The sequence below is a fragment of the Cydia strobilella genome, chromosome Z (genome assembly GCF_947568885.1).
Source record: "Cydia strobilella chromosome Z, ilCydStro3.1, whole genome shotgun sequence".
NCBI classification, from domain to species: domain Eukaryota; kingdom Metazoa; phylum Arthropoda; class Insecta; order Lepidoptera; family Tortricidae; genus Cydia; species Cydia strobilella.
This window is the reverse complement of record NC_086068.1, coordinates 9,072,980-9,094,720: the sequence shown is the minus strand read 5'-3', so window position 1 is coordinate 9,094,720 and position 21,741 is coordinate 9,072,980. Positions and strand designations below refer to the sequence as shown.

General features: G+C 36.7%; 1 protein-coding gene across 1 annotated transcript in view; it reads left to right on the top strand.

Annotated features, from left to right (window-relative positions):
• The window catches only part of LOC134754480 (ankyrin repeat domain-containing protein SOWAHB), a 107,010-nt gene that overhangs the window by 3,464 nt on the left and 81,805 nt on the right, over positions 1 to 21,741 (top strand). Inside the window, exons 3-4 of the mRNA XM_063690813.1 lie at positions 13,416 to 13,442; positions 14,137 to 14,265. Coding sequence (XP_063546883.1) covers positions 13,416 to 13,442; positions 14,137 to 14,265 — 156 coding nt within the window. The remainder of the gene's footprint in view (positions 1 to 13,415; positions 13,443 to 14,136; positions 14,266 to 21,741) is intronic.

Genomic DNA, 21,741 nt, shown 5'->3' with positions numbered 1-21,741 from the left:
CCCCGTCAGGCGGTCGGCGGGGCGCCGGCACCCTCCAGTCCTTGTTGTAAAAGCTACTCGACCAATTAAGAACGTATGTGCGTCTCCATACATATTAATCATATTATTAGCAATTACTTACAATCTTATCTCGATCGGATTATCATACCATTACCGCACGAGTGCGATAATATAATGAAAAAGCACGCATGTGTAATACTTCGGATTATGAGCCTAAAAGCGGTTCAATCAGTTCCACGTTACGAGCAAGTTGAAAATAGTACATTACGATACAAGTGCGATGAATAGAAAATTCTGTTTTAATCGACACGACTTGCGAATTCGCACAACAAATACTAAAAAGTACGGAAGTTCGAGTTACTCAGAAGCACCTTATTTTTTTAACACTTTTACGAAGTACATACTGTGTAAATCTCATAAATGTAAATTTCACCACAAAATGTATGCAACACCGAGTATTAAATTTAGTACATATTTTCTAGGACCCTTATTAGGTACTTTACGTTTAGAATCTTATATCATTAATATGCTAAGTAATTTTTTTAGATACATTTATAAAGTACCTACTTAATTAGTTATTATATTGTTTTAATATTATTAAGTATTGTTTCTGTAGACTTTATTGATAACAATTTTACCACAATAAATTACGGTACAACTGGTACGTATACGTACCACTGCCTGTAATGAACCTGTCCCATCCCTACGCCTACACGTGTCGTTTGGAACGACCAATCACAACGCCGTGAGCTCCCGCCCCGCACCTCAGAGGTTGGTGATTTCCGTCGCGAACCAAAAGGCCAATATTAGGCTTCTATAGGCGGTTTTCTGTGGGATTAGTTATGTCAGTGTCAAAGTGACGTTTTTGGTTGAAGAAATGTCACTTTTTAACACAGACAGATCAGATCCATGACAAATCCAGATCTAATTCATAACCTGTTATTAAGATCAGTATACGCCTGAGAGAATCACTTACCTACGCTACTCTTCATATTTTTTTAAATGTTTGATATGTGCAACACTTTAATGTAGATATCGGCCAAGTGCGAGTCGGACTCGCGCACGAAGGGTTCCGTACCATTACGGAAAAAAACAGCAAAAAAATCACGTTTGTTGTATGGGAGCCCCATTTAAATATTTATATTATTATGTTTTCAGTATTTGTTGTTATAGCGGCAACAGAAATACATCATCTGTGAAAATTTCAACTGTCTAGCTATCACGGTTCATGAGACCTGGTGACAGACAGACAAACAGACGGACAGCGGAGTCTTAGTAATAGGGTCCCGTTTTTACCCTTTGGGTACGGAACCCTTAAAACAGACCTTAGCGACCCGCCCCGGTTTTGCACGGGTAGTTCAACAAATTTACACGAAACCTTTACAAATTATACATATAAACCTTCCTCTTGTAACACTATCAAAATCCGTTGCGTAGTTTTAAAGGTCTAAGCATACATAGGGACAGACAGACAGCGGAAAGCGAGTTTATTTTATACTACGTAGTGATACATTTAGTGCATCTATGGAGTGCCCCTCTTAATAATAAATATATACCTAAAAAAATTTTTTTCGGTAACAAACAGTCGTATAAAAAAATGATGTAATAATAATGTTGAACTCTAAACAAAGAAGCTAGTAATAGGGCTTTCAAATAAATGAAGCTGAAATAACTAAACCAAAACCGAATAAAAAACACAAACCTTCAATCATTTCTTTCTTACTCTATCGCTACTACAAAATCTAACTTACTTTTCACTGGTTGTCCTAACGTTTTTATCCACGTAACTGCATCAAACTAAATCGTGTTTTAATTTTGACCCTGTTTAGAGTATCATTTTGTCCTAAAAAGCCAATAATATTTACTTACATAATTATTGCTTTGAATGGGCCTAAATAATTACACAAATTTGAGGTCCGGCCGCCTGCGGCGACCATAGCACCTGTTTGGATGGACCCCATTATCCCCAATTTATTCCAAGAAAGCGTAAATGTGTTAAGTTCTCATTCACTAACGACATTGTGGAATAAAAGCGTATATTAACTAATATTTAGACCCCAAACTTCACAGTAGGTAACTATTAAATGTCAACGGTAATATTAAGTGCACAATTATACGGATTTTATGTTTCTACTTTGTACTAGTACCTACTCGCAGGCGATGCACCAATTTTTTTTGCAATTTATGCCTTTTTATCCTTAGGTGCATAATTGTCATAATTATTGTACTTTATAGCACGAAGGATTGGACGAAATCACCGGAAGTTAATCTCTGGCATTAATAGTATTCCTCGGTATTATTATGGTGTAGGATTATTCTCGGGCTAAATAGCCATGAGTCTGCAACTCTTTTCGGCCGAATTTGGCCCAATATGGTTCAACATCTCTATGGTTTCTCTTTACTAAGGAAATAAGTTATGTAATACGAACATAATACAATACAACTACTCTTTATTGCCCATCTCAATAGTAGGATAATGAGTAGGTTGCCGGCATTGCAATCAAGCATCCAGGCAATAACTACCTTACTAAAACACTAAAAGAGAGTTACTCTATTGATAATTCTTATGATATGAATATAGAATGTTAATGCCGTCGACACCTGGCACGTCTAATTGAATTGTTTAGCCCTCGTCCGTCAAGCGGATGGCCAAATTGATTGTTATCTATAGTTTACTAACCAAGGGATAAAAGAGGTCGATTGCACCCTAGATATGTGGCCCTTCGAGCCCTTCCTTCGAAGTGTATTTGAGTTTCAGAAAATTTGGAAATAGAGTAGAAAAAACGTCATAAATTCTACCATTACAGCTAAAACACTGACCTTATAAAACAAACGTAAAATACGCTATATTTATGTTGATTTACTTTCAACGTAGAGTCAACTGCATAACTCTTGCATAATCTCTTTTAATTTAACAGGATGACAAATTGCAAACCACCATAATAAACATAATGCTAACCCATATCGGTATAATGCTACACTACACCCGAAGGACACATTTGAAATATAACCGGAGGGATGTTGTGAGTGAATTTTTTTATAATAATAATTTCGAGTCATTCGGACTACCCCTACACGAGGGATGCGTAATTGAACGAAGTTTACAACATGACACAGTACAGTTCCGATCAGTACCTAGACTGACCCATTAGGCATGGGAACATTTACCTATTACAGAGCAATCCTAATGGGTTATAGTGGGAAATAAATATCTGAACCTGTGAAAGATAAATAGGATGAAGGATAAAGAAAAAAATGTTCCAACACCCTACTATTACGGATTTCAGATAAGACCGGTAATCTATTTGATGCTTGTATGATTAACCAACTGAACCAAGATATTTAAACCGTTATTACAATTACTAGAGTTGTGCATGCTCGTTTACTGAAACAATCGCTCCCAACTAGTACAATCTCACAACTGTACTGGTTCGGTCTTTTAGTACATTTAGTACAGTAGTACACCGAGAGAAACTGAGCATAATAAGCGGCTATCTGCTATCTCGCTCATACTAGCCGGCCGGGCGGGAGCCGGCGAGTCGACGTTTAGTTCGGTCGGATCACTCGTATCGCTTTGCTGTCATTGTCACTCCTCGGTTCTCGCTCCCATCTATTTCATTCGCGTGTAGTGTACTAAAACGTACTAAGAGCAGAATCATTAGGGAATAGTTCGGTTTAGTACAGTGGAGGGAAACGTGTTTTTTTGATTTTAGTACATGTACTATGCGAGCCTTACGATACTGTCACTAGAATTGTAATTTATTTAATGTACTTACATTAATGTAAATTATTTAATTTAAAGTCATTACTTGTGATAGTGTCTGGCCTGTATTAAACACTCTCGTACACTAGTCGTTGCTGCTTGTGTACAGTCAGCATATTGATACTATTGAGTAGCGTATTGTAAGTATTATAACGCGGATAACGCCCCAAAATCACTGCCGAATACTTTTCCGAGTAGAGATACCTCTCGACAGTTCGCATTCAAAAGTATACCTATGCAACAGTTTAATTATTCTGTATATGTACAGAGACGTATCTCTTTTTGTTAAGCTATTAGATTAGACACGCTGCTTTTGATGCTGACTGTAGCTGGGTATTTCTGATGTATGAAATCAAGTTACTGCCTTAATTTAGCTGTGATTCCGGAAACAAAAGCTTCTAACGACAATATTAGTCTGCATAACGCCTCACGCCAAATGGACTTTACGATTGCTTTATACTGCCTTACACGCCTCGTTGAGTGTTGTTAGGTGAACGAGGTGCTTTAAACCTTTGTTCTGTGTTTCTTTATATAATATATTAGCGTTGTGAATTTGCCTTTTTAGGGTTCCGTACCCAGAGAGCAAAAACGGGACCCTATTACTAAGACCTCTGTCCGTCCGTCTGTCTGGCTGTCTGTCTGTCTGTCCGTCTGTCACCAGGCTGTATATCATGATCCGTTGAAATTTTCACACATGATGTATTTCAGTTGCCGCTATAACAACAAATACTAAAAACACAATAAAATAAATATTTAAGTGGGGCTCCCATACAACAAACGTGATTTTTTTGCCGTGTTTTGCGTAATGGTACGGAATACGGAACCCTACGTGCGCGAGTCCGACTCGCACTTGGCCGGTTTTTATTAGTTAAGGTACAGATAGATTTAAGTAGATACTTAGAGTTGTGTTTTAAACTTTTAACCAAGGCGCGAAAAGTGTAAAACACTTTTATTTCTAAATTGCTTTGTACACATCTCTAGCACTAAAACAATATATGTGCAATTTTCAACCAAAAGGGTACTATTGTCGCTTGTCAGTAAGGCGCTATTTCCATATAGCTTCAATTAGAAATCAACCTTATCGACAACCGACAATGTGGTACCTTTTGATTGAAAACGTCACATATAGTATAGTAGTGTAGTAGTGTGGTGTGTGTGTGTGTAGTGTGTAGTGTGTAGTGTAGTAGTGTAGTTTGAATACTTACTTAGAAATCATTGCGACTGGCGTTTGATAATAAGCGTGAAGAATTGCACCTTCTATTATTCCATAAGCTTAAAAGGTTAGAAAAATAAATAAGCTGGCTTCTAATCAGTCATTAATTCAACTTCCGTAAGCCGTATTTATTAGTTACCAAAATTAGTTTTATAAGTTTTCTATCTGTTCTTGTGTGTTGTGCGTGCTCGTTGACTATCAGACAGATTGCTCCCAACTACCTAGGCAGTTAAATTTTCTTGTGGAACAGATACATTCCTCATCTTGTGCGCGTTTATGTACTAGTAATAGACAATCTAGGCCAAAATATGTCCCGTACCTAACCTATGTCCCTTGTACTTACGTCGATACTGAAATAGACGAGACGCTCGTCAGCGTTAGTGTTTTAAAACTAAATTAAATTAGACCCAGTCTATAAAAAGTACGCCAGGATACGGTGGTGCTTTACCATTTAGTTCCTAACCATAGATTCATCATTAAATTTGATAGATGAATTCGATTAGAATTTAACGGTTTTCATGTTACTTTCCGTCGCGTGCCAGATTTGTCATCTCTGCATGTGTTCCGAGTTCCTACATGCTAATCGCAACGGATGAGACACGTGTTTTTAGGGATCCTTACGCGAGGGATGCCAACAGGGGCCGACGCTAGGCCATCTATTAGGAAGCGCCATAGTCAAATGAAAGTTAAATATTGTTAAGATTTTTATTTTCAGCTTCGAGTACGATCAAGTCCATCAACAATTTTTTTTAAATCGAAAATGGTGTTTGGATTTCAATATACATGATGTACTACTAAATCTACATACTTACTTGTTGTATAAAGTTTCTTAATAGTTTAGTTAATATGCAGTTTAACACAGCGTTAAACTTACGCTTAAAGCGTCGCGTAACGCGTTCAGTGGGTCCTTGAATAGGTATCCTAACATCGATATTCACAGTGCATACGATTGAACATTGGCTCGTGACTTGCGGTCGATTGTCGTCCAATAATTATCGTCGTGTGTCCGAGCCGCACGTGCCTACGTAAAGACCTAAAAAAAGGTCATTCGTGCCCCAAGCACCACGCTGCGGGTTCAGCTTTATAATGCAATATGACTTGCCTACTAATTTCGTTCAGTGTTACTTCCCAGAAAACTGCATATCGCGGGGGTCCGTAAGTGAGCTGCCTTAATCATTGCTTAAGTATGTGCTAAACTTGAAATCCAATTCGTTTTTAGTGGCTAAGCTCCCTGTTAAACCTTTTTATTACACTAGTCGCCCCTTACGCGTTTAATTTTAGAATTCACACGTGGCCCATTTAGAGCCAGATTCCTACGTTGACGGCTTCGCGGGAATCGTAGGAAGCTGATGCGAAATCGCAAATTAAATTGTGTAATCTATGCGCCATAAATCCTTCAAGAAGGTAGCGAAAATAAGCTTCGATTTGAGTATATGCCATCAACGTCCAGTTTAAACGTATTCTAGTTGTTATAAGCGATGCGGAGATAAGTTATCACGGTCTGCTGCGAGTTGGCAGGAAAATATGACCGATTTCATTGTTCCCTCTGCCATTTGGCCTGAGAATCACTCACCGGCATCAACGCGGATGCCACACTTAACGAGCCTTGTCGAATTGATGGAAAATAAGAACGGATGAATTAACACGGGCCTATTGAGAGATAAAAGTGGCTATTATATGCGTCAATACGGTAAACGTGAAGACAATTGAATGTTTCTTGCGATACAGCAACGGGGAATGAGTTTAATACGGGGCGATCTCTTATTAGATCTACTTCACGCATCTTTGTCTGCAGGTTTTAGTGAATGGAACTCGCAACAGTTTTTGCGTCTTTGCAAATCAGTACGAAAATATCCCTTACTTTTTAGGCGATATAAATTTTGTGAATTGTAGTTGTGGTAGGTACCAGTAGTAGTGCCCGTACAGGTGGATATCTAAAACTAAAGTAGGTTATGTTCATTACGCCAAGCTATAACCTTTACGTGCATAATTCGTCCAAGGGGGAAGTCCCGTAACCACGGACGGCATATAGTGTAGGACACACTTACTATCTCGGCAACTAACAACGCTAGCAATTCAAGGATAAATAAAAGTGGCGCGGGGGGACGTACCATGGATGTGCACGGGACGTGCATTGCTTGTGACGCGCGCAGCGACTGTGGGAGCGTTTTTTTAGTGGTTTTGTAGGGAAGGCACTGCGTTGCATAAGTTTCGGGGTGTTTCGGCTTATTTTTTATGTTCAGCTAGATATTATTTTTAATAAACTCACTAATCACTTAAATTTCGTCGTCTATAAAAGTTTTTTTTACATACATAATTGAAATAGTAGAGGTACACAATAAATAATTGTAATGATTTCCTATCCCTCAGTACCGGACACAGTAGTAGTCCCGTAATGCCAGACAGTAAATATGTTTTTTTTAGATAGAAGAACGGGCAAGGAAAAATAGAACAAAAGAAAAAAAAAGTTCGGAAAAGAAGGTGAAAGAAGTGAAAATATGATATATAAATGAACTAACGACCCGCCCCGGCTTCGCACGGGTTACACAAAACCTTCACAAATTATGTACTAAAACCTTCCTCAGAAATTAGTCATTGATAGGTGAAAACCGCATCAAAATCTGTTGCGTAGTTTTAAAGATCGAAGCATACATAGGGACAGACAGACAGCGGAAAGCGACTGTTTTATACTATGTAGTGAAGCAAGCTAACAATTTAAAAAGAAAAAGGTGAAGCTGAGGGGAAACTAAATAAACAAGTGAAGAGCGAAGTTAAAAGACGAGGAAAAACAGCAGAAATTGGATGATGCAGCTCGTAGTATTAAAGATAATAAAGACCATGACGAAGACTGGATACAGTTCTCCAGTTGCCATGGGCGGGCGCAGAGAGCCTTTGCTTGATATTCCAGAATCTTCAGAATATTATATTTGTGATCGGTGTCAAATATTTTTAAACCGTCCGTTGCTAGGGGTTCGAAATGTAGTCCGTCCGGTACTAGGTGCCTCTTGCAATAAGTTTTTTTTATCACTAAAGTTAATTTTTCGTTTTTGAATTAGTTTATATATAAGTTTCATTTGTGTTATTTTGATTCTAAAGTTAGTTGACTAAAGTAATTCATAAATGAAGATCCTATATTTTTTGAAATATTTTTTATTTTCTGCAAAAAGGCTTAGGTGTCCGCCACTCGGGGAGATTCCCCCTAACTAAAACCAATTTTATATGGCAGGAACTTAAATGAAGAGTTCTCTGGTAATTAACTTTTCATACAACTCCATTATTTTACCATATTTATACTAGTTGTCTATAGTATGTAAGTTCACTATTCGATACTTATTATTTTAGTAATGAACCGAAGTCCAATGCCCTGTGACGTCGCCAAATAAAAAAAAGCTTCAGCCTTTGTTTCTCCGAATCTCCAAGGTTCGTAATAAAGTCAGAGATTCAGCCCGCCGAAGAGGCACATGTCTCTTACGGAGACCTGTTAAGATATGTCGTTTTGGTAGGAGGTTGTTGTTGGTCAGTTGTTTTATATAGCTGCCCCGTCGCCACCATAATGTGGCCGCGGAACACCCTGATGCGTAAAGGCGTCCTGGGGCGTCGCAGCACGAACCCGGAGCCACACGGCGCCTTTCCTCAACTCCCTTATGCTAGAATATCAATATCTTTTCAAAAGATTACATCAAATACTTAAATAACTTATGATTCATTTCTGCAACGGTTCTGGGACAAAAGTGCGTGCATTTTATTCACGAGGGATAGCAATGTCGCACGATATTTAAATAGGATAGTGGGTTGCCAATGTTGCCATTTCTACTTCCTGGATTATTATGGTATTATGGAAACTAAAATATTTGTATAAGTTAGGGTCTCCCCAGTTATATCGACGCGCAATCGGCAAAAGCCGATAGGAAAAAGCTTTATGTCTACGCAATAAGAGCGAAAAAGCCGCCGACGCGTCAGCAGGAGCCAGCCGAGGCGAGCCGAGGCGAACGACCCTTAAAAAGCGTTTTTCCTAGTTAACACTACTTTCCTTAAATGCCTTGGCCAAAATCTAATTTTCTTCGCGCTTTTTCAGTCAATTATAGTGCGAACGTTCATGTGAAATATTTCGATGCCTGTGTTGTAGTAATGAAGAATTGGAAATGCGAAAACTAGATTAAAATCTGCGACATTATATTGGAAAAAACCGGCCAAGTGCGAGTCGGACTCGCGCACGAAGGGTTCCATACGACTACGCAAAAAACGGCAAATAAATCACGTTTGTTGTATGGGCGCTTAAATATTAATTTTATTCTGTTTTTAGTATTTGTTGTTATAGCGGCAACAGAAATACATCATCTTTGAAAATCTGGTGACAGACGGACAAACAGACAGAGAGCGGAGTCTTAGTAATAGGGTCCCGTTTTTACCCTTTGGGTACGGAACCCTAAAAAGCGTCTGTCGGTGAGTTCAGTCATTTATTAGGTACACAAGTTTAGATAAATAGGATACTCAACCTAATAGAATAATTTGCCTCTTTGATGGTTGACCTGAACGTGCCCGAATGGAAACAAACAACAACACAGGTAACTGATCATTGTTGAACCCCTAGGAGGATATAACCAAACGGAGCCGCCACGTCTGTAATTTACTGTACAAAAAAGTCTGCCAATTTTTGCGTGGGAGGAGAACGTCAAATGTATACATAACGTCAAAATAGCCATGTCCAATAAACGTCAGTCCATACCTGTATGACCATTGGCAGACTATTTTCGACAGAGGGGAATGCATGTTAATGGCTACTCCATTTGGTTACATCCTCCTAGTTGAACCCTATCTAGTTGCAACAAGGTTTAACTATGTCCAAAACTGTTTCGGGGAGCGCGGAAGATACTGTTACAGCAGTTGAAAGTATGTATGTGCAGCAGTATTCGAATAGCATCAAAGATAACAAATAGCATCCCGTGTTTTATAGACACGTTGTTTCATACAGAGATAGGCATTATTCGAATATGTTTTTATCGGAATAATCATTCGAAAAAAAATATTTCAAGATTTGTTAATTCACGAATGATTTATAATAAACAAAAGATTAGCGTAAATAATCAATTACTCACACACAAAGTTAGTAACTTTCTAGCCTGGCCTAGAAAGAGATAGCCATATATAAAAGAGTGAGGAAACCAAATTTTCTTATCAGTTGTTTGCTTCACAGAGAATCTCACGACGCATAATTTATATTTATCAGTAACTATTTAGTTACAGTGTATTGCACATCACAGTTGCCAAATCTTTCTAAACCGAGAAAAGTTAATATGGTATTCCTATAAACAAATATTCGTGGCAATTTATTCGACGAACAAATTATTCAAAATAAGAATAATCATCCGACAATTTTATTCGTCATTTGCGAATACTTTTGTTATTCTTATTCGTCATTCGAATAAATTTTGCCCATCTCTGGTTTCATATGAATATTTAAGTAACTTTAGCTGAAGTTTAAAGGCTTTTGCAAGATCCAGTTACCTAACTACCTTTTATTAAATTAAGAAGCCAGCAATCAAATAAAATATTGCTAATTTAAATAAGAATTAATTCATGACAAACTAAACCGTTCGGCTTATTGCATGATAAATGAATATACATGATATTTAGTTTCATCTGACTCTTAATTAAGAGTGCGTTTAATAAATGTACTTGACGGCATGTGACAAGTCACATGCCGTCAATGAATAGGTTAATTCTTTATTCATTATGAAGTAAAATGTAATTACAAAGTAAATAAAACGTCATTTCGACTGATATTAGAATAGAGCTCAAATCAACTTTCTTTGGTTTTCAGAGATGTTCGAAATTTGAATAAAATAATATTATCGAAATCGATGTTATTATTTAGCAATAATAACATTTTTACAGATAAAAAATTTGCTGTAACAATACAGTTTATCTTAATGTTGGCCATTATTTACGGATTATGAAGGCATCATGGGGGTTTATGATATGTGTGTAGATAAAAATATATTTTTTGACCTAACTGTGTTCCTAAAGAGACGTGATTCACCGCGACTGCTTGATAATTGATAACTGATCTACGGGAGTTAAAAAAAACCGGCCAAGTGCGAGTCGGACTCGCGCACCGAGGGTTCCTCGCTTCACTTTAGTATTTGTTGTTATAGCGGCAACAGAAATACATCATCTGTGAAAATTTCAACTGTCTAGGTATCACGGTTCATGAGATACAGCCTGGTGACAGACAGACGGACAGATGGACAGACTTACGGACGGACAGACGGACAGCGGAATCTTAGTAATAGGGTCCCGTTTTAACCCTTTGGGTACGGAACCCTAAAAAAGTTTCAAAGAAGTTCAAAATATACCAGATTGGGGTAATGATCATTTCTGGGTAACTAGACAAGCCCCAATTTGCACCAATAAAACTTTTGCGAGCCGCAGCTTGAGGGCCCCTGACATACTCGTGCTGTACTATCTGCAAACTAAACAGACGACCTTCCTTAGACTTCTCAAGTCAATAACTGTTTGGTTTGAGCATTTCCATACAGGTTGATTGTGTTAAAAAAAGTCGCGTGATTAACATTTGTTTCCGTAGTTAAATTGTCGTTACCGCGGAACAACCCGGCAACGTACAAACTTAATCTTGTTATTAAATCAAACACATCACATTAAGGATGTTATCTTGTCAATATCGAAGTCCCTAACAGTGAGGCCTATAGTGTAGACATAAATATATAACGACAGGTGGTAAAGTGGCCATGCTGCGAAGCGCACGCCCTGCGCTCCGTCGATGTTAATCTTAAATCACTAACTTAAGTACTCGAAAATGAACTGTATTAAATACTACTTACGTTTTTTAATTACGCACGCCCATTTGTGCCACTTGCGTTATTGTCATCAACGAACCAATCGCAACGCAGGTTTGAAGACGGGAGAATTCGAATTTATTGACCATTAATTCAAAATATTATTTTCACAATATAAGTACTCATTTATTAATTTTGAAATATTAGGTTCCGATTAATTTATATGTGTCGTTAAGATATTTATTATGTATGTAAATATGGTATTTATTTATAAGCCTAACCTTTTGTTTTCAGTTGTCGAGTGCGGTGATGTACCTACTTCATTTAATAAATTGACTGTGCTGCTATGAATAAGTTATAATATTTATTAAACACTTAATAACCGCTAACGTTTCAATCGTGGCACACTCTAAAACGCTGATAAGTTTTGTCTCCAATTATGTCACACTAAAAGTAGATTAATTGCTATTAGAATGCATTATTTATTACACCCATTGTCATAAATATTAACGTTGGGTATAGTATAGTATCAATGTGGGTATTCATATTAATATCGATTCTCATGTGAATCTAGAACGTTTCTGGATAATATAATTTCAATTGCCGTTTTTACTAAAAGTTTTAAACAGTGTTTCCTAATACGTTATCAGAGGCCGAAAGCTAGTTTTCATAGATACAAAATCGTATGGCCTAATGAAAAATTATATTCGTCTAAGATATCCACATTTTTTAAATGTTTATGGCAATAAACATTAAAATCACAGTGCATTTTTGCCATACTATAAATAAATAATAATTAGAATATTAGAAAAAGAAATTCACCTAATAAAAGAATTTATTAATTTTTGAATAAAAATATTGTCTCTCGGGTAAATTTATCCAAATGCCCCGCTTTTTAGTGGTTTAAAAAAATTGCTCTTACTCTACAATACACGGCAATATGCGTGACTTTGGTATATTGCACTGCTCAATTAAAGAAAAAGGTGTAGCTCATAAACAATAAGGGGCAAACAAGAGCATATCATCCTTAAAGAATAACCTCCAGCACACCGTGTCAGTTTAACAGTCTTTTTCTTGTTTAACATTGAAGTTATTATACCGGGGTCCCTTTGTTTGACATAATTATTGAAAGTCATAATGTAATGATTGTCATATTATCATTAGTCATAATTCTGAAACCGGTTTTTAAAGGGTCGGCAACGCGCGTGTAATATCTCCGGTGTTGCAGGCGTCCATAGGCTACAGTAACTGCTTACCATCAGGCGGACCGTATGCTTGATTGCCACCGACGTGGTATAAAAAAAACCGTTAACTTTTCAGGATTTTCCTCGGATTATCCTGTAGATAGGTTAGGTTAGGTTTGTTTTATGGCAATCCTACAAAGTTACGCGTTTCTGAGAAAAACCAAATTATGACTAATGATAATATGACAATCATTACATTATGACTTTCAATAATTATGTCAAACAATAGAGACTATTATAACCTTATATATAACATTAAATTTCGTTGGTCTACTCTTAATATCTCACGATATGAAACTTAAAGAATTTCCATACAAAGTGATCTGTTTTCGCTGGTGTTGAGTGTATAAATTTAAACCTGTATGTTTATTTTTGTTAATTTTTTGTTTTATTTTCAGAACATTGATGAGGAAGACAGGGTGTCAGTAAGTATATATCCCACTTTTTTCTACAATTATGATATTAAATACGCCATATAGGCACTACTTTGAAAAAAAAACTCGTATCTTGTTCTGTCAATCTCAAAAAATTTAGTACTTATCTATGTATATGATGCATACAGAGTGCCTTTCAACTTTGAGTAGCAGTGTGAGATACGAGATTTATCAAAGTAGTGCTGATATGAAGCTTGATATTCAAATTTGATTAAATTTGCGTACCTGTACAATTTCCTGGAATTATTTAACATACTCATCATCTTCCTCGCGTTGTCCTGACATTTTGCAATGCCTCATGGGAGCTTGGGGTCCGCTTGGCAACTAATCCCAAAAATTGGCGTAGGCACTAGTTTTTACGAAACCGACTGCCATCTGACCTTCCAACCCAGAGGGGAAACTAGGCCTTGTTGGGATTAGTCCTCACGATGTTTTCTTTCACCGAAAAGCGACTGGTAAATATCATATGATATTTCGTACATAAGTTCCGAAAAACTCATTGGTACAAGCCCGGGTTTGAACCCGCGACCTTCGGATTGCAAGTCGCACGCTCTTACCGCGAATGCAATGTTAATCATTTAACCATTTACTGTTGACCAAAATATATGAGAACGTAATTGTTAAAAAAAATTAAATACTAGTATAAAATAGTAGTGTGAAATTAATGCTTACCTTTTTTGTACAGCTGGATCCGAAAAGCGAGACCGATCCCCTGGACTCCAAACAGAAACAGTGGATCCTTAATGCCGCCAGGGGCGACTACCATGCCCTGGCAAAGATGTGTAAGGAGAACTCTAAGCTCGTTAAAACCAAGGTATGTACTTAGAATCTATCTGTCTGTGAGTACCGAGCAGTAAGGATTTCTACTGAACTCAAGTTTACTACCTAGTGGTAGTTGATGTGTTAGTTGTCGCGAACCTCGGAATGGTTGAAAACATGTCAAAATAAATTTCAAAACGGATGAAAAAAGAGTTGTGACAGGTTTTTCAGGGTTCCTTAACGAAGATGGCAAAAACGCTACTTAGTTTGATAACAACAAAAAAAATTGGAGAACACTCCTTACATGTGTGGGCACATCATTCGATAGTAACTTATAAAACAAATTTAAGGTTAAAAAATAATCATCAAGTGAATCCTTTTCAAAATAACCGCATCGAAAGTCCAAATAATGGGTGCTCCCGTTCTAACTTTTGAACCCGCGGAAATGAATTTTCGCACAAATTTAACCTCGAGCACGCGTCACGTGCCGCGCCGTACAAAGGTGATTATTGATTTTTAATTGTATTTCCACGCATTTTTTTAGAAAAGCGCCATACATATCCCGGCCGGCACGGCATAGTATTTGCTGGCCTTGTGTTCATGGAATAGCCTCGCTTCGATCTACCCTTACCTATATTACACTCGGCCGGTAAGTTCCTATGTCCCGGCCTTTGTATAGTAATGTACTATTACTTAATATCTTCTATTGTAAATTATTCATGAATATCTAACCATTGCTTAAAGTGTTGTACAGACGTTGTACTTGGTTAACTTTCAAATTACTACATTTAGCTATGCGAACTCTTTAATTATTTCTTCTAATGCTAGGTTTATTACCGTTATTACCTTCTTTATTATTATGTTAATATCGCATTTTCTAATGGAATTCTATTTATAGTATTCGTGCATTAGGTATGGTACTTTTATTAAGCATTGCAATAAAAAGTTCACATCAAAACGTATTTCTTATTAATTAAGAATGCATTAGCTTATTTATACAACCTTTATAATTGGGTCGGTGATTACTAAGAACATTAAATTTATATGTGTTTGTTTATGTTAAACATGTTAAGGCGGGGTGGTGTCCTCCACTAACTTCACAATACATTGACACGACGTCGTCGGCGAGCAGGAAAACTAGCATTTAATAGTATTTTATACAATCGTGATATAATAGAGAGCTTTTCAGTCGCATACTGTGCGACTGTCCTTCGTACCTTCCTTAGGCCACGAAACTTGCTGAGTGGCCTAAGGAAGGTACGAAATTGAATAACTTGATTATCACTATTGTATACAATACTTTTTCTACGAGTCATCTAAAATAATACGTTTTCTACTATAAAACCTAAATAATTAAAGAAAATATGGTGAGTATCTCAGTAGCACAAAATACATCAACGCGTGCATAATATATGAATAGGTATTACTTATGAAATAGTCGCGCGTTGGTGTCTTTTCCACTAAACCGCGGCGCCACGTGATTGGTCAAATTCATTATAGTTGACTAAACCGTTTCGAAATGAATATTATAGTTGAGTTGGGAGCCCATACATGAAAAGTACCCAATTACGAGTGGTATACGAAATCTTAATTCAAACATTACAGTCGACGAGTAGAAAAACATACCTATTTAAATAGTCTCTGTTTGAAAATAAAATCCAAAAAGTAGTAAGAATTTCTGTTTTAATAACTTTTTCTAAAATATCCTCGTTACAACCTTTTATGACAAAATAATGGTTTAACTTGACTATGAAACACAGTTTTTTTTTTTCTTAGTTTTAGTCGGTCTGTTTGCTTCTAAGTGTTCGACCACAATAATCACCTTAAGAACGTGTGTCTTGGCACTTCCGGGCACTTTGACCGTCCTCATGCGTTTTTGTGGTTCCTGTTCCAAGAGGTCTCGCTAATTTAAAGGAAACCATTAATGCGTTTGGATTTGGACATAGATAGACAACAATATTTCAAAATGCTCTCGTAAATATGAATTCTGAGATTCTGAAAATAAATTTAACCGAAGCTTAGTAACATGTTTAAGATTATTCTAAATAAAACTATCTTTAATACATAGTAAAAAACAAAGTCGCTTTCCGCTGTCTGTCCGTCCGTCTGTCCGTATGAATGCTTAGATTTTTAAAACTACGCAACGGATTTTGATGTGGTTTTTTAATAGATAGAGTGATTCAAGAGGAAGGTTTATATGTATAATTTGTAAAGGTTTTGTGTAAATTAGTTGAACTACCTGTGCGAAGCCGGGGCGGGTCGCCAGTCTTAGATATATATAATAAAAAAAAACGTTTATTTCAGACATTGAAATGTGCAAAATAATACTCTACGATTCGGCTTGACGTGTAGTAATAAAGTAGGTGATCCAGCTCTCGGCCATTAATATCACGATTTATTTAAAATTATAAAAGATAAGCATGTATTCGCTAATCTAAAAAAAAGGCAGACGCAACGTTAAATGAACGTAAACGTGGAGTGTTAAATATCTTGTACCGTTTTAATATTTTCTTTCTAGTTTTTGCTTTATCTTCAAACATCTCAGTTATGCATTAAATCGTAACTTAAACGACTAACAGCTGAACCACAAAAACAAACAAAAAAAACTTATGCAATTTTTTTCAAAAATCAGGGATATGCTGGAATTTCACGAGCAAAAAAATATGACAAACGATAACGGATGTGGTTGGCCCGCGTCCTTGCGTTTTTAGTTAGTTATATAGTTAGTTAGCGCCGAGTGAGAGCACATGTCCAAAAGGTGTGTTTCTAATTGGGCCCGATGCGCCGGCGCCGCGCCGCCCCCCCGCCGCATGCTATCTTGACATATCTCCGGACGTCCCTTGTTTTATTTTTACGAGCCATCTCTCAAAGCCAGACTTTTTTCTACGCCATTGTATTTGTTCTGTTACTTACGCACTTGATATATAGACGTCATATAAATCGAGCGATCGCTAATTCCGTGCATTCCGCTGATTTATACGGACACAATTACCAAATTACAATAGTCCGGTTTGAGCGAGGACTATCTTTCTTAATTATTTTATACGAATGCCTATTATCAGATCCTAAATTAATCTGCAGTTGAATTAAAATGACTTACATTCGTCATCCGTTTGATCGAACCAAGACTTGAGATGTCATTACCGCGTACCGACATAATACATTACTTTTGTTGAATACGCAATAAAAGAGTTAATGATAGCCTTCTCTTTTATTGATTTGTTGTAAATCAAGCGTCGCCGCAGTCGGATTTAAATTTTATTGGCATCCTCTCGCAGGTATGTTAACTGAAACTAATTAAGCATTATTTAAGGTTGTTCTTTTAGGGCGCCAGTCGGTGCGTACTCACCTTCTGTAACTCCAATAATACAATTTCGTGGCAGGATAACTTTTATGCATACTCGAGTATTTCTCAAGAAGATTTTTGTTACTGAGGTTTATACCGAATTTTTTAATTCCAATAACACTTTCGTGAGTGAGCCCATAACGTATTGGGAACAAGGCCTGGAAACCGGTTAAATTTCCAAACCGTTATCATGTACTTGGCGCAAAATCTTTTAATTTCGGTTTCGTTTGTTAAACCGGTTTTTAGGAGAACATTTCCACAGTTCTTGTCAAATTAACTAGTTTCGAACAATAAAACCGGTTTATTTATATGTCGGTGTCTTTGTTTACGCGGCACACCACCGAGCCGGCCGAGTCATTCGTTTATAATTCAAAATAAACCGGTTTATTTAGGATACAATAAAGTTCTTAAAACGTTCGCGTTATTATGTAAGTTCGGAGTAAAACCGAAATAAACCGGTATTTTTAAAACCGGTTCCGAGCCTTGATTGGGAAAAACTCAAGTAAGTAAATACGCAACTTTTTTTTTTTATATTAATATTGGGGGACATCTTACGCAGATCAACCTAGCACCAAACTAAGCAAAGCTTGTACTATGGGTGCTAGGCGACGATATACTTACTTATATATATAAATACATACTTATACCGGGTGTTTCCTAAACAGGAGCAATAAATGAAGCTGTAGGCTGTACTCCTCAAACTGACCAACATTTGTTCAGCAATTTTTAAAAATAACTTGTCTTTTGATTTTCATTACACTTTATTTATTCTAAGACGCAATGTATTGCAAAATTTGTTATGTTTAAAGGGTGACAAGCAGCGTCAAACACACAGATGGCAGCGTACATTGAAAATAATATTTAATTAGTATGAAAAAGATATAATCTAAAAATTTCATAATTTAATAAAGTTGCTGAACAAATGTTGGTCAGTTTGAGGCGTACAGCCTCCAGTTTAATTTATTGCTCCTGTTACAGGAAACACCGTGTATACATAGAAAACAACCATGACTCAGGAACAAATATTTGCGTTCACCACACAAGTAAATGCCCTTACCGGGATTAGAACCCAGGACCATCTAGGCCAGACCGGTCGTCAAATTTATTACAATTTTCTGACTTCTAGTTATCTTTTAGATAAATATTCAAATACCTAGTCCATGCAGCTTCAATTTGTTAAAATGAATAGGCCTCAGTTGTTATATGGCACATAACATGTGCTTTAGAATGTAGAACACTGGTTATTTTCATTTTCTTCCATCCGCTTCGCGAGCTAATAAAGCAACAGTAAATTTTGTCAGACAATATGTAACACGTGTTTGCCACTGTGCCTTGCCGGTTGACATTTGTCGCCTTTCCTCTAAAAAACACTTTGATGCTTATTTTCGTATTCGCCGGGCCCGATGATAGAATCATCGATTTGTAGAAATATCTTAGTGTGTGGGGTACTTATTTTTTTTATACGCCTTGCTGCTCTTTGAAACGGGCCACTTAAATATGTCATCGTGGTTTCCTATTTAGATGAGAGCCGCTTTAATATTCATACATTAATAACGCTCCCTTGATGATAACTTGAAATAAATTAATAAGATTTTTTTAACACTTTATGACGTTTCCGTTGTCGAGTTGTTGATCATTTTAAGTAATTATGTTGATGTCGGAATTAAGATCAATCTTTTCATTTATTTTATAATGATTTCTTGTTTGCGGCTTGAGTAAAATGATTCGACATCTTATTTTGGTTTTCTGTTGAGTAGGAACCAGGAGGACTTTAAGCTTAGAATAAATTTAAAAGTGGAAATTTACTGCCTTGGGTGAGAGGCCGCGAGTTCAAGTCTCACCCAAGGCAGTAATTTTTCCACTTTTAAATTTATTCTAAGCTTAATAGCATCGATCGCAGACGTTTCTGCTTGTTAAAAATTAATTCAGGAGGACTTTGACAAAGATTGAGAATATTGTTGAAGTTTTCAAAGTTTTTCTTTTACCTCGATGGTGGCAAACAATCATATGGACGCTTGCCTGTCTGCCTGCCTACCTACGTATGTATAAAGAGTAGGATAGGTAGGTACTACAAGATAGTGCTGTTTTGCCAACACTTATTCAAACTCGGTGGCATCGTAGCAAAGATTACCTACTTACCTACTCGTAGATCGTCCATGTGTAAGATGACTAGAGGTTACGGAGTGGGGAATAACTTACCGAATATACTGGTTCCGAAAAACTCATTCTTGAACTTCCACTGCTGAGTCTCCACTGCTGACGGCACGCACTTATAATGTTTAGTTTTATCTCAGGGTTTTGACCTTTTGATTTATATTAACTTTCTTGTTTGGGTGCAGTTATCGAATTTTATTTTAAGTGACATTTATTGACACGTATAGTTTTTCTTCTATATCTTGTCGGCGTATTTGAGCACCTGATAAGGAAGTCCTTTCCTTTTGGAATTTTGAAGTCGGTAAAAACGTCCGAACATTGCTTAAATTGTCATTTTGGCAAAACGATATCGTTTTTTGTAAGCCATTTAGATATACATTATTTTATCCTATTTGGGACAAAATAAAAAAAAGCCGGCCAAATGCGAGTCGCACACGCCCTCCGAGGGTTCCGTATTTATCTTAAATTTATCTTGTTTTAATTTTTTAGAAATTATAGTCTACCTACAGATTTTTCCCTGTACTTGTACAAAGTGTAAGACGATATTACTTGCTAAATTTCATAGATCTATGTCATCGGGAAGTACCCCATAAATTTTGATTCCCTTGAGAGTGTATGATAAACGGTTTTTGTGACACAAACGGCCGTTAACTTAGAAGTTTGATTTTTTTCACAGCTTCAAGGGGCTGTAGACCTGAGTATATAGTTTTAATTTCAACTCGATACCTGCACGCGTTCCCGAGATAAAGGGTATTGACAGACAGACAGACGGACGGACAACAAACTGATCCTATAACGGAACCCTTTTCCTTCTGAGTAAAAAGATTTTTTCTTACTCAAATAATTTTATTGCATTTCATGTGAACAGAGGATCTTAGGGCTAAGTTCAGTCTCAACATGAACCCTGCGAGGGTAGAGCAACATAACAGACTGACTTAACTATACATCTAATTCCTACTTAAAAAATCTTGTATACAATAGTATACTAGCTGATTAAATGTTGCTATAATTGCAACTTAAATCTATTTTTATTTGTTTCCACCTGTATTGACGATCGACTGACACGGATCATTTTTTTCTATGTGTCAGTTATGCCGGGCTAATCTTGTATTGGGTCGTAAGTTTGAAAGACGAGAGTATTGCTTTGCGTATCTTATTACACTTATTGTCTGTAATACCTGAAATGTAACCTTCGAAACAGTCCAGGTAAATTGCATACAAAAATTAAGTTTTAAAAGTTAACATGAGCTGTTGTAGCAATAAAGTCATATAGGCTGCAGTTGGTTGTTCCATCGCGAGAAGAGCGAGCGGTGTCTGTAGGCGATACAGTCTCGGCGTCGAATACAGACAGACTTTTTATCTGCAATATTTTTTGCTGACGGTTCGAGATGTTTTTAACTATAAGTCGTCTCGATGTATACCGATGTTCTTAGATAACGCTGATTGGGATAACAATCGTTTTTTTATGCATACTTCGTGTTTATGAGTCAATGCTTACAAAAAACTAAAATATCATTTTGTTGTCATATGTTGTGTCACACACGGTCCGGACGCTATCACTATCAATGACATTACTTTTAATTAATGCCATTACTATTGACAGTGTAAGAGGACTGGAACGCAAAAATTATGGTAAGTAATGAAGTTACTTAGCAGTTTGTAAATTTGGAGTGCGTGTAAAGTTTGTTATTGTATATTTTGTATTGAAAAAATAGTAAAGTTTTTTGAAAAATTCACCATCTGTTAAAGATCTATTGTTAAACAGCGGAACTTCTGTACGTTATGTCACACACGGTCCGGACGCTATCACTATCAATGACATTACTTTTAATTAATGCCATTACCATTGACAGTGTAAGGACTGGAACGCAAAAGTTATGGTAAGTAATGAAGTTACTTAGCAGTTTGTAAATTGGGAGTGCGTGTGAAGTTTGTTGTTGTGTATTTTGTATTGAAAAAATAGTAAAGTTTTTTGAAAAATTCACCATCTGTTAAAGATCTATTGTTAAACAGCGGAACTTCTGTACGTTA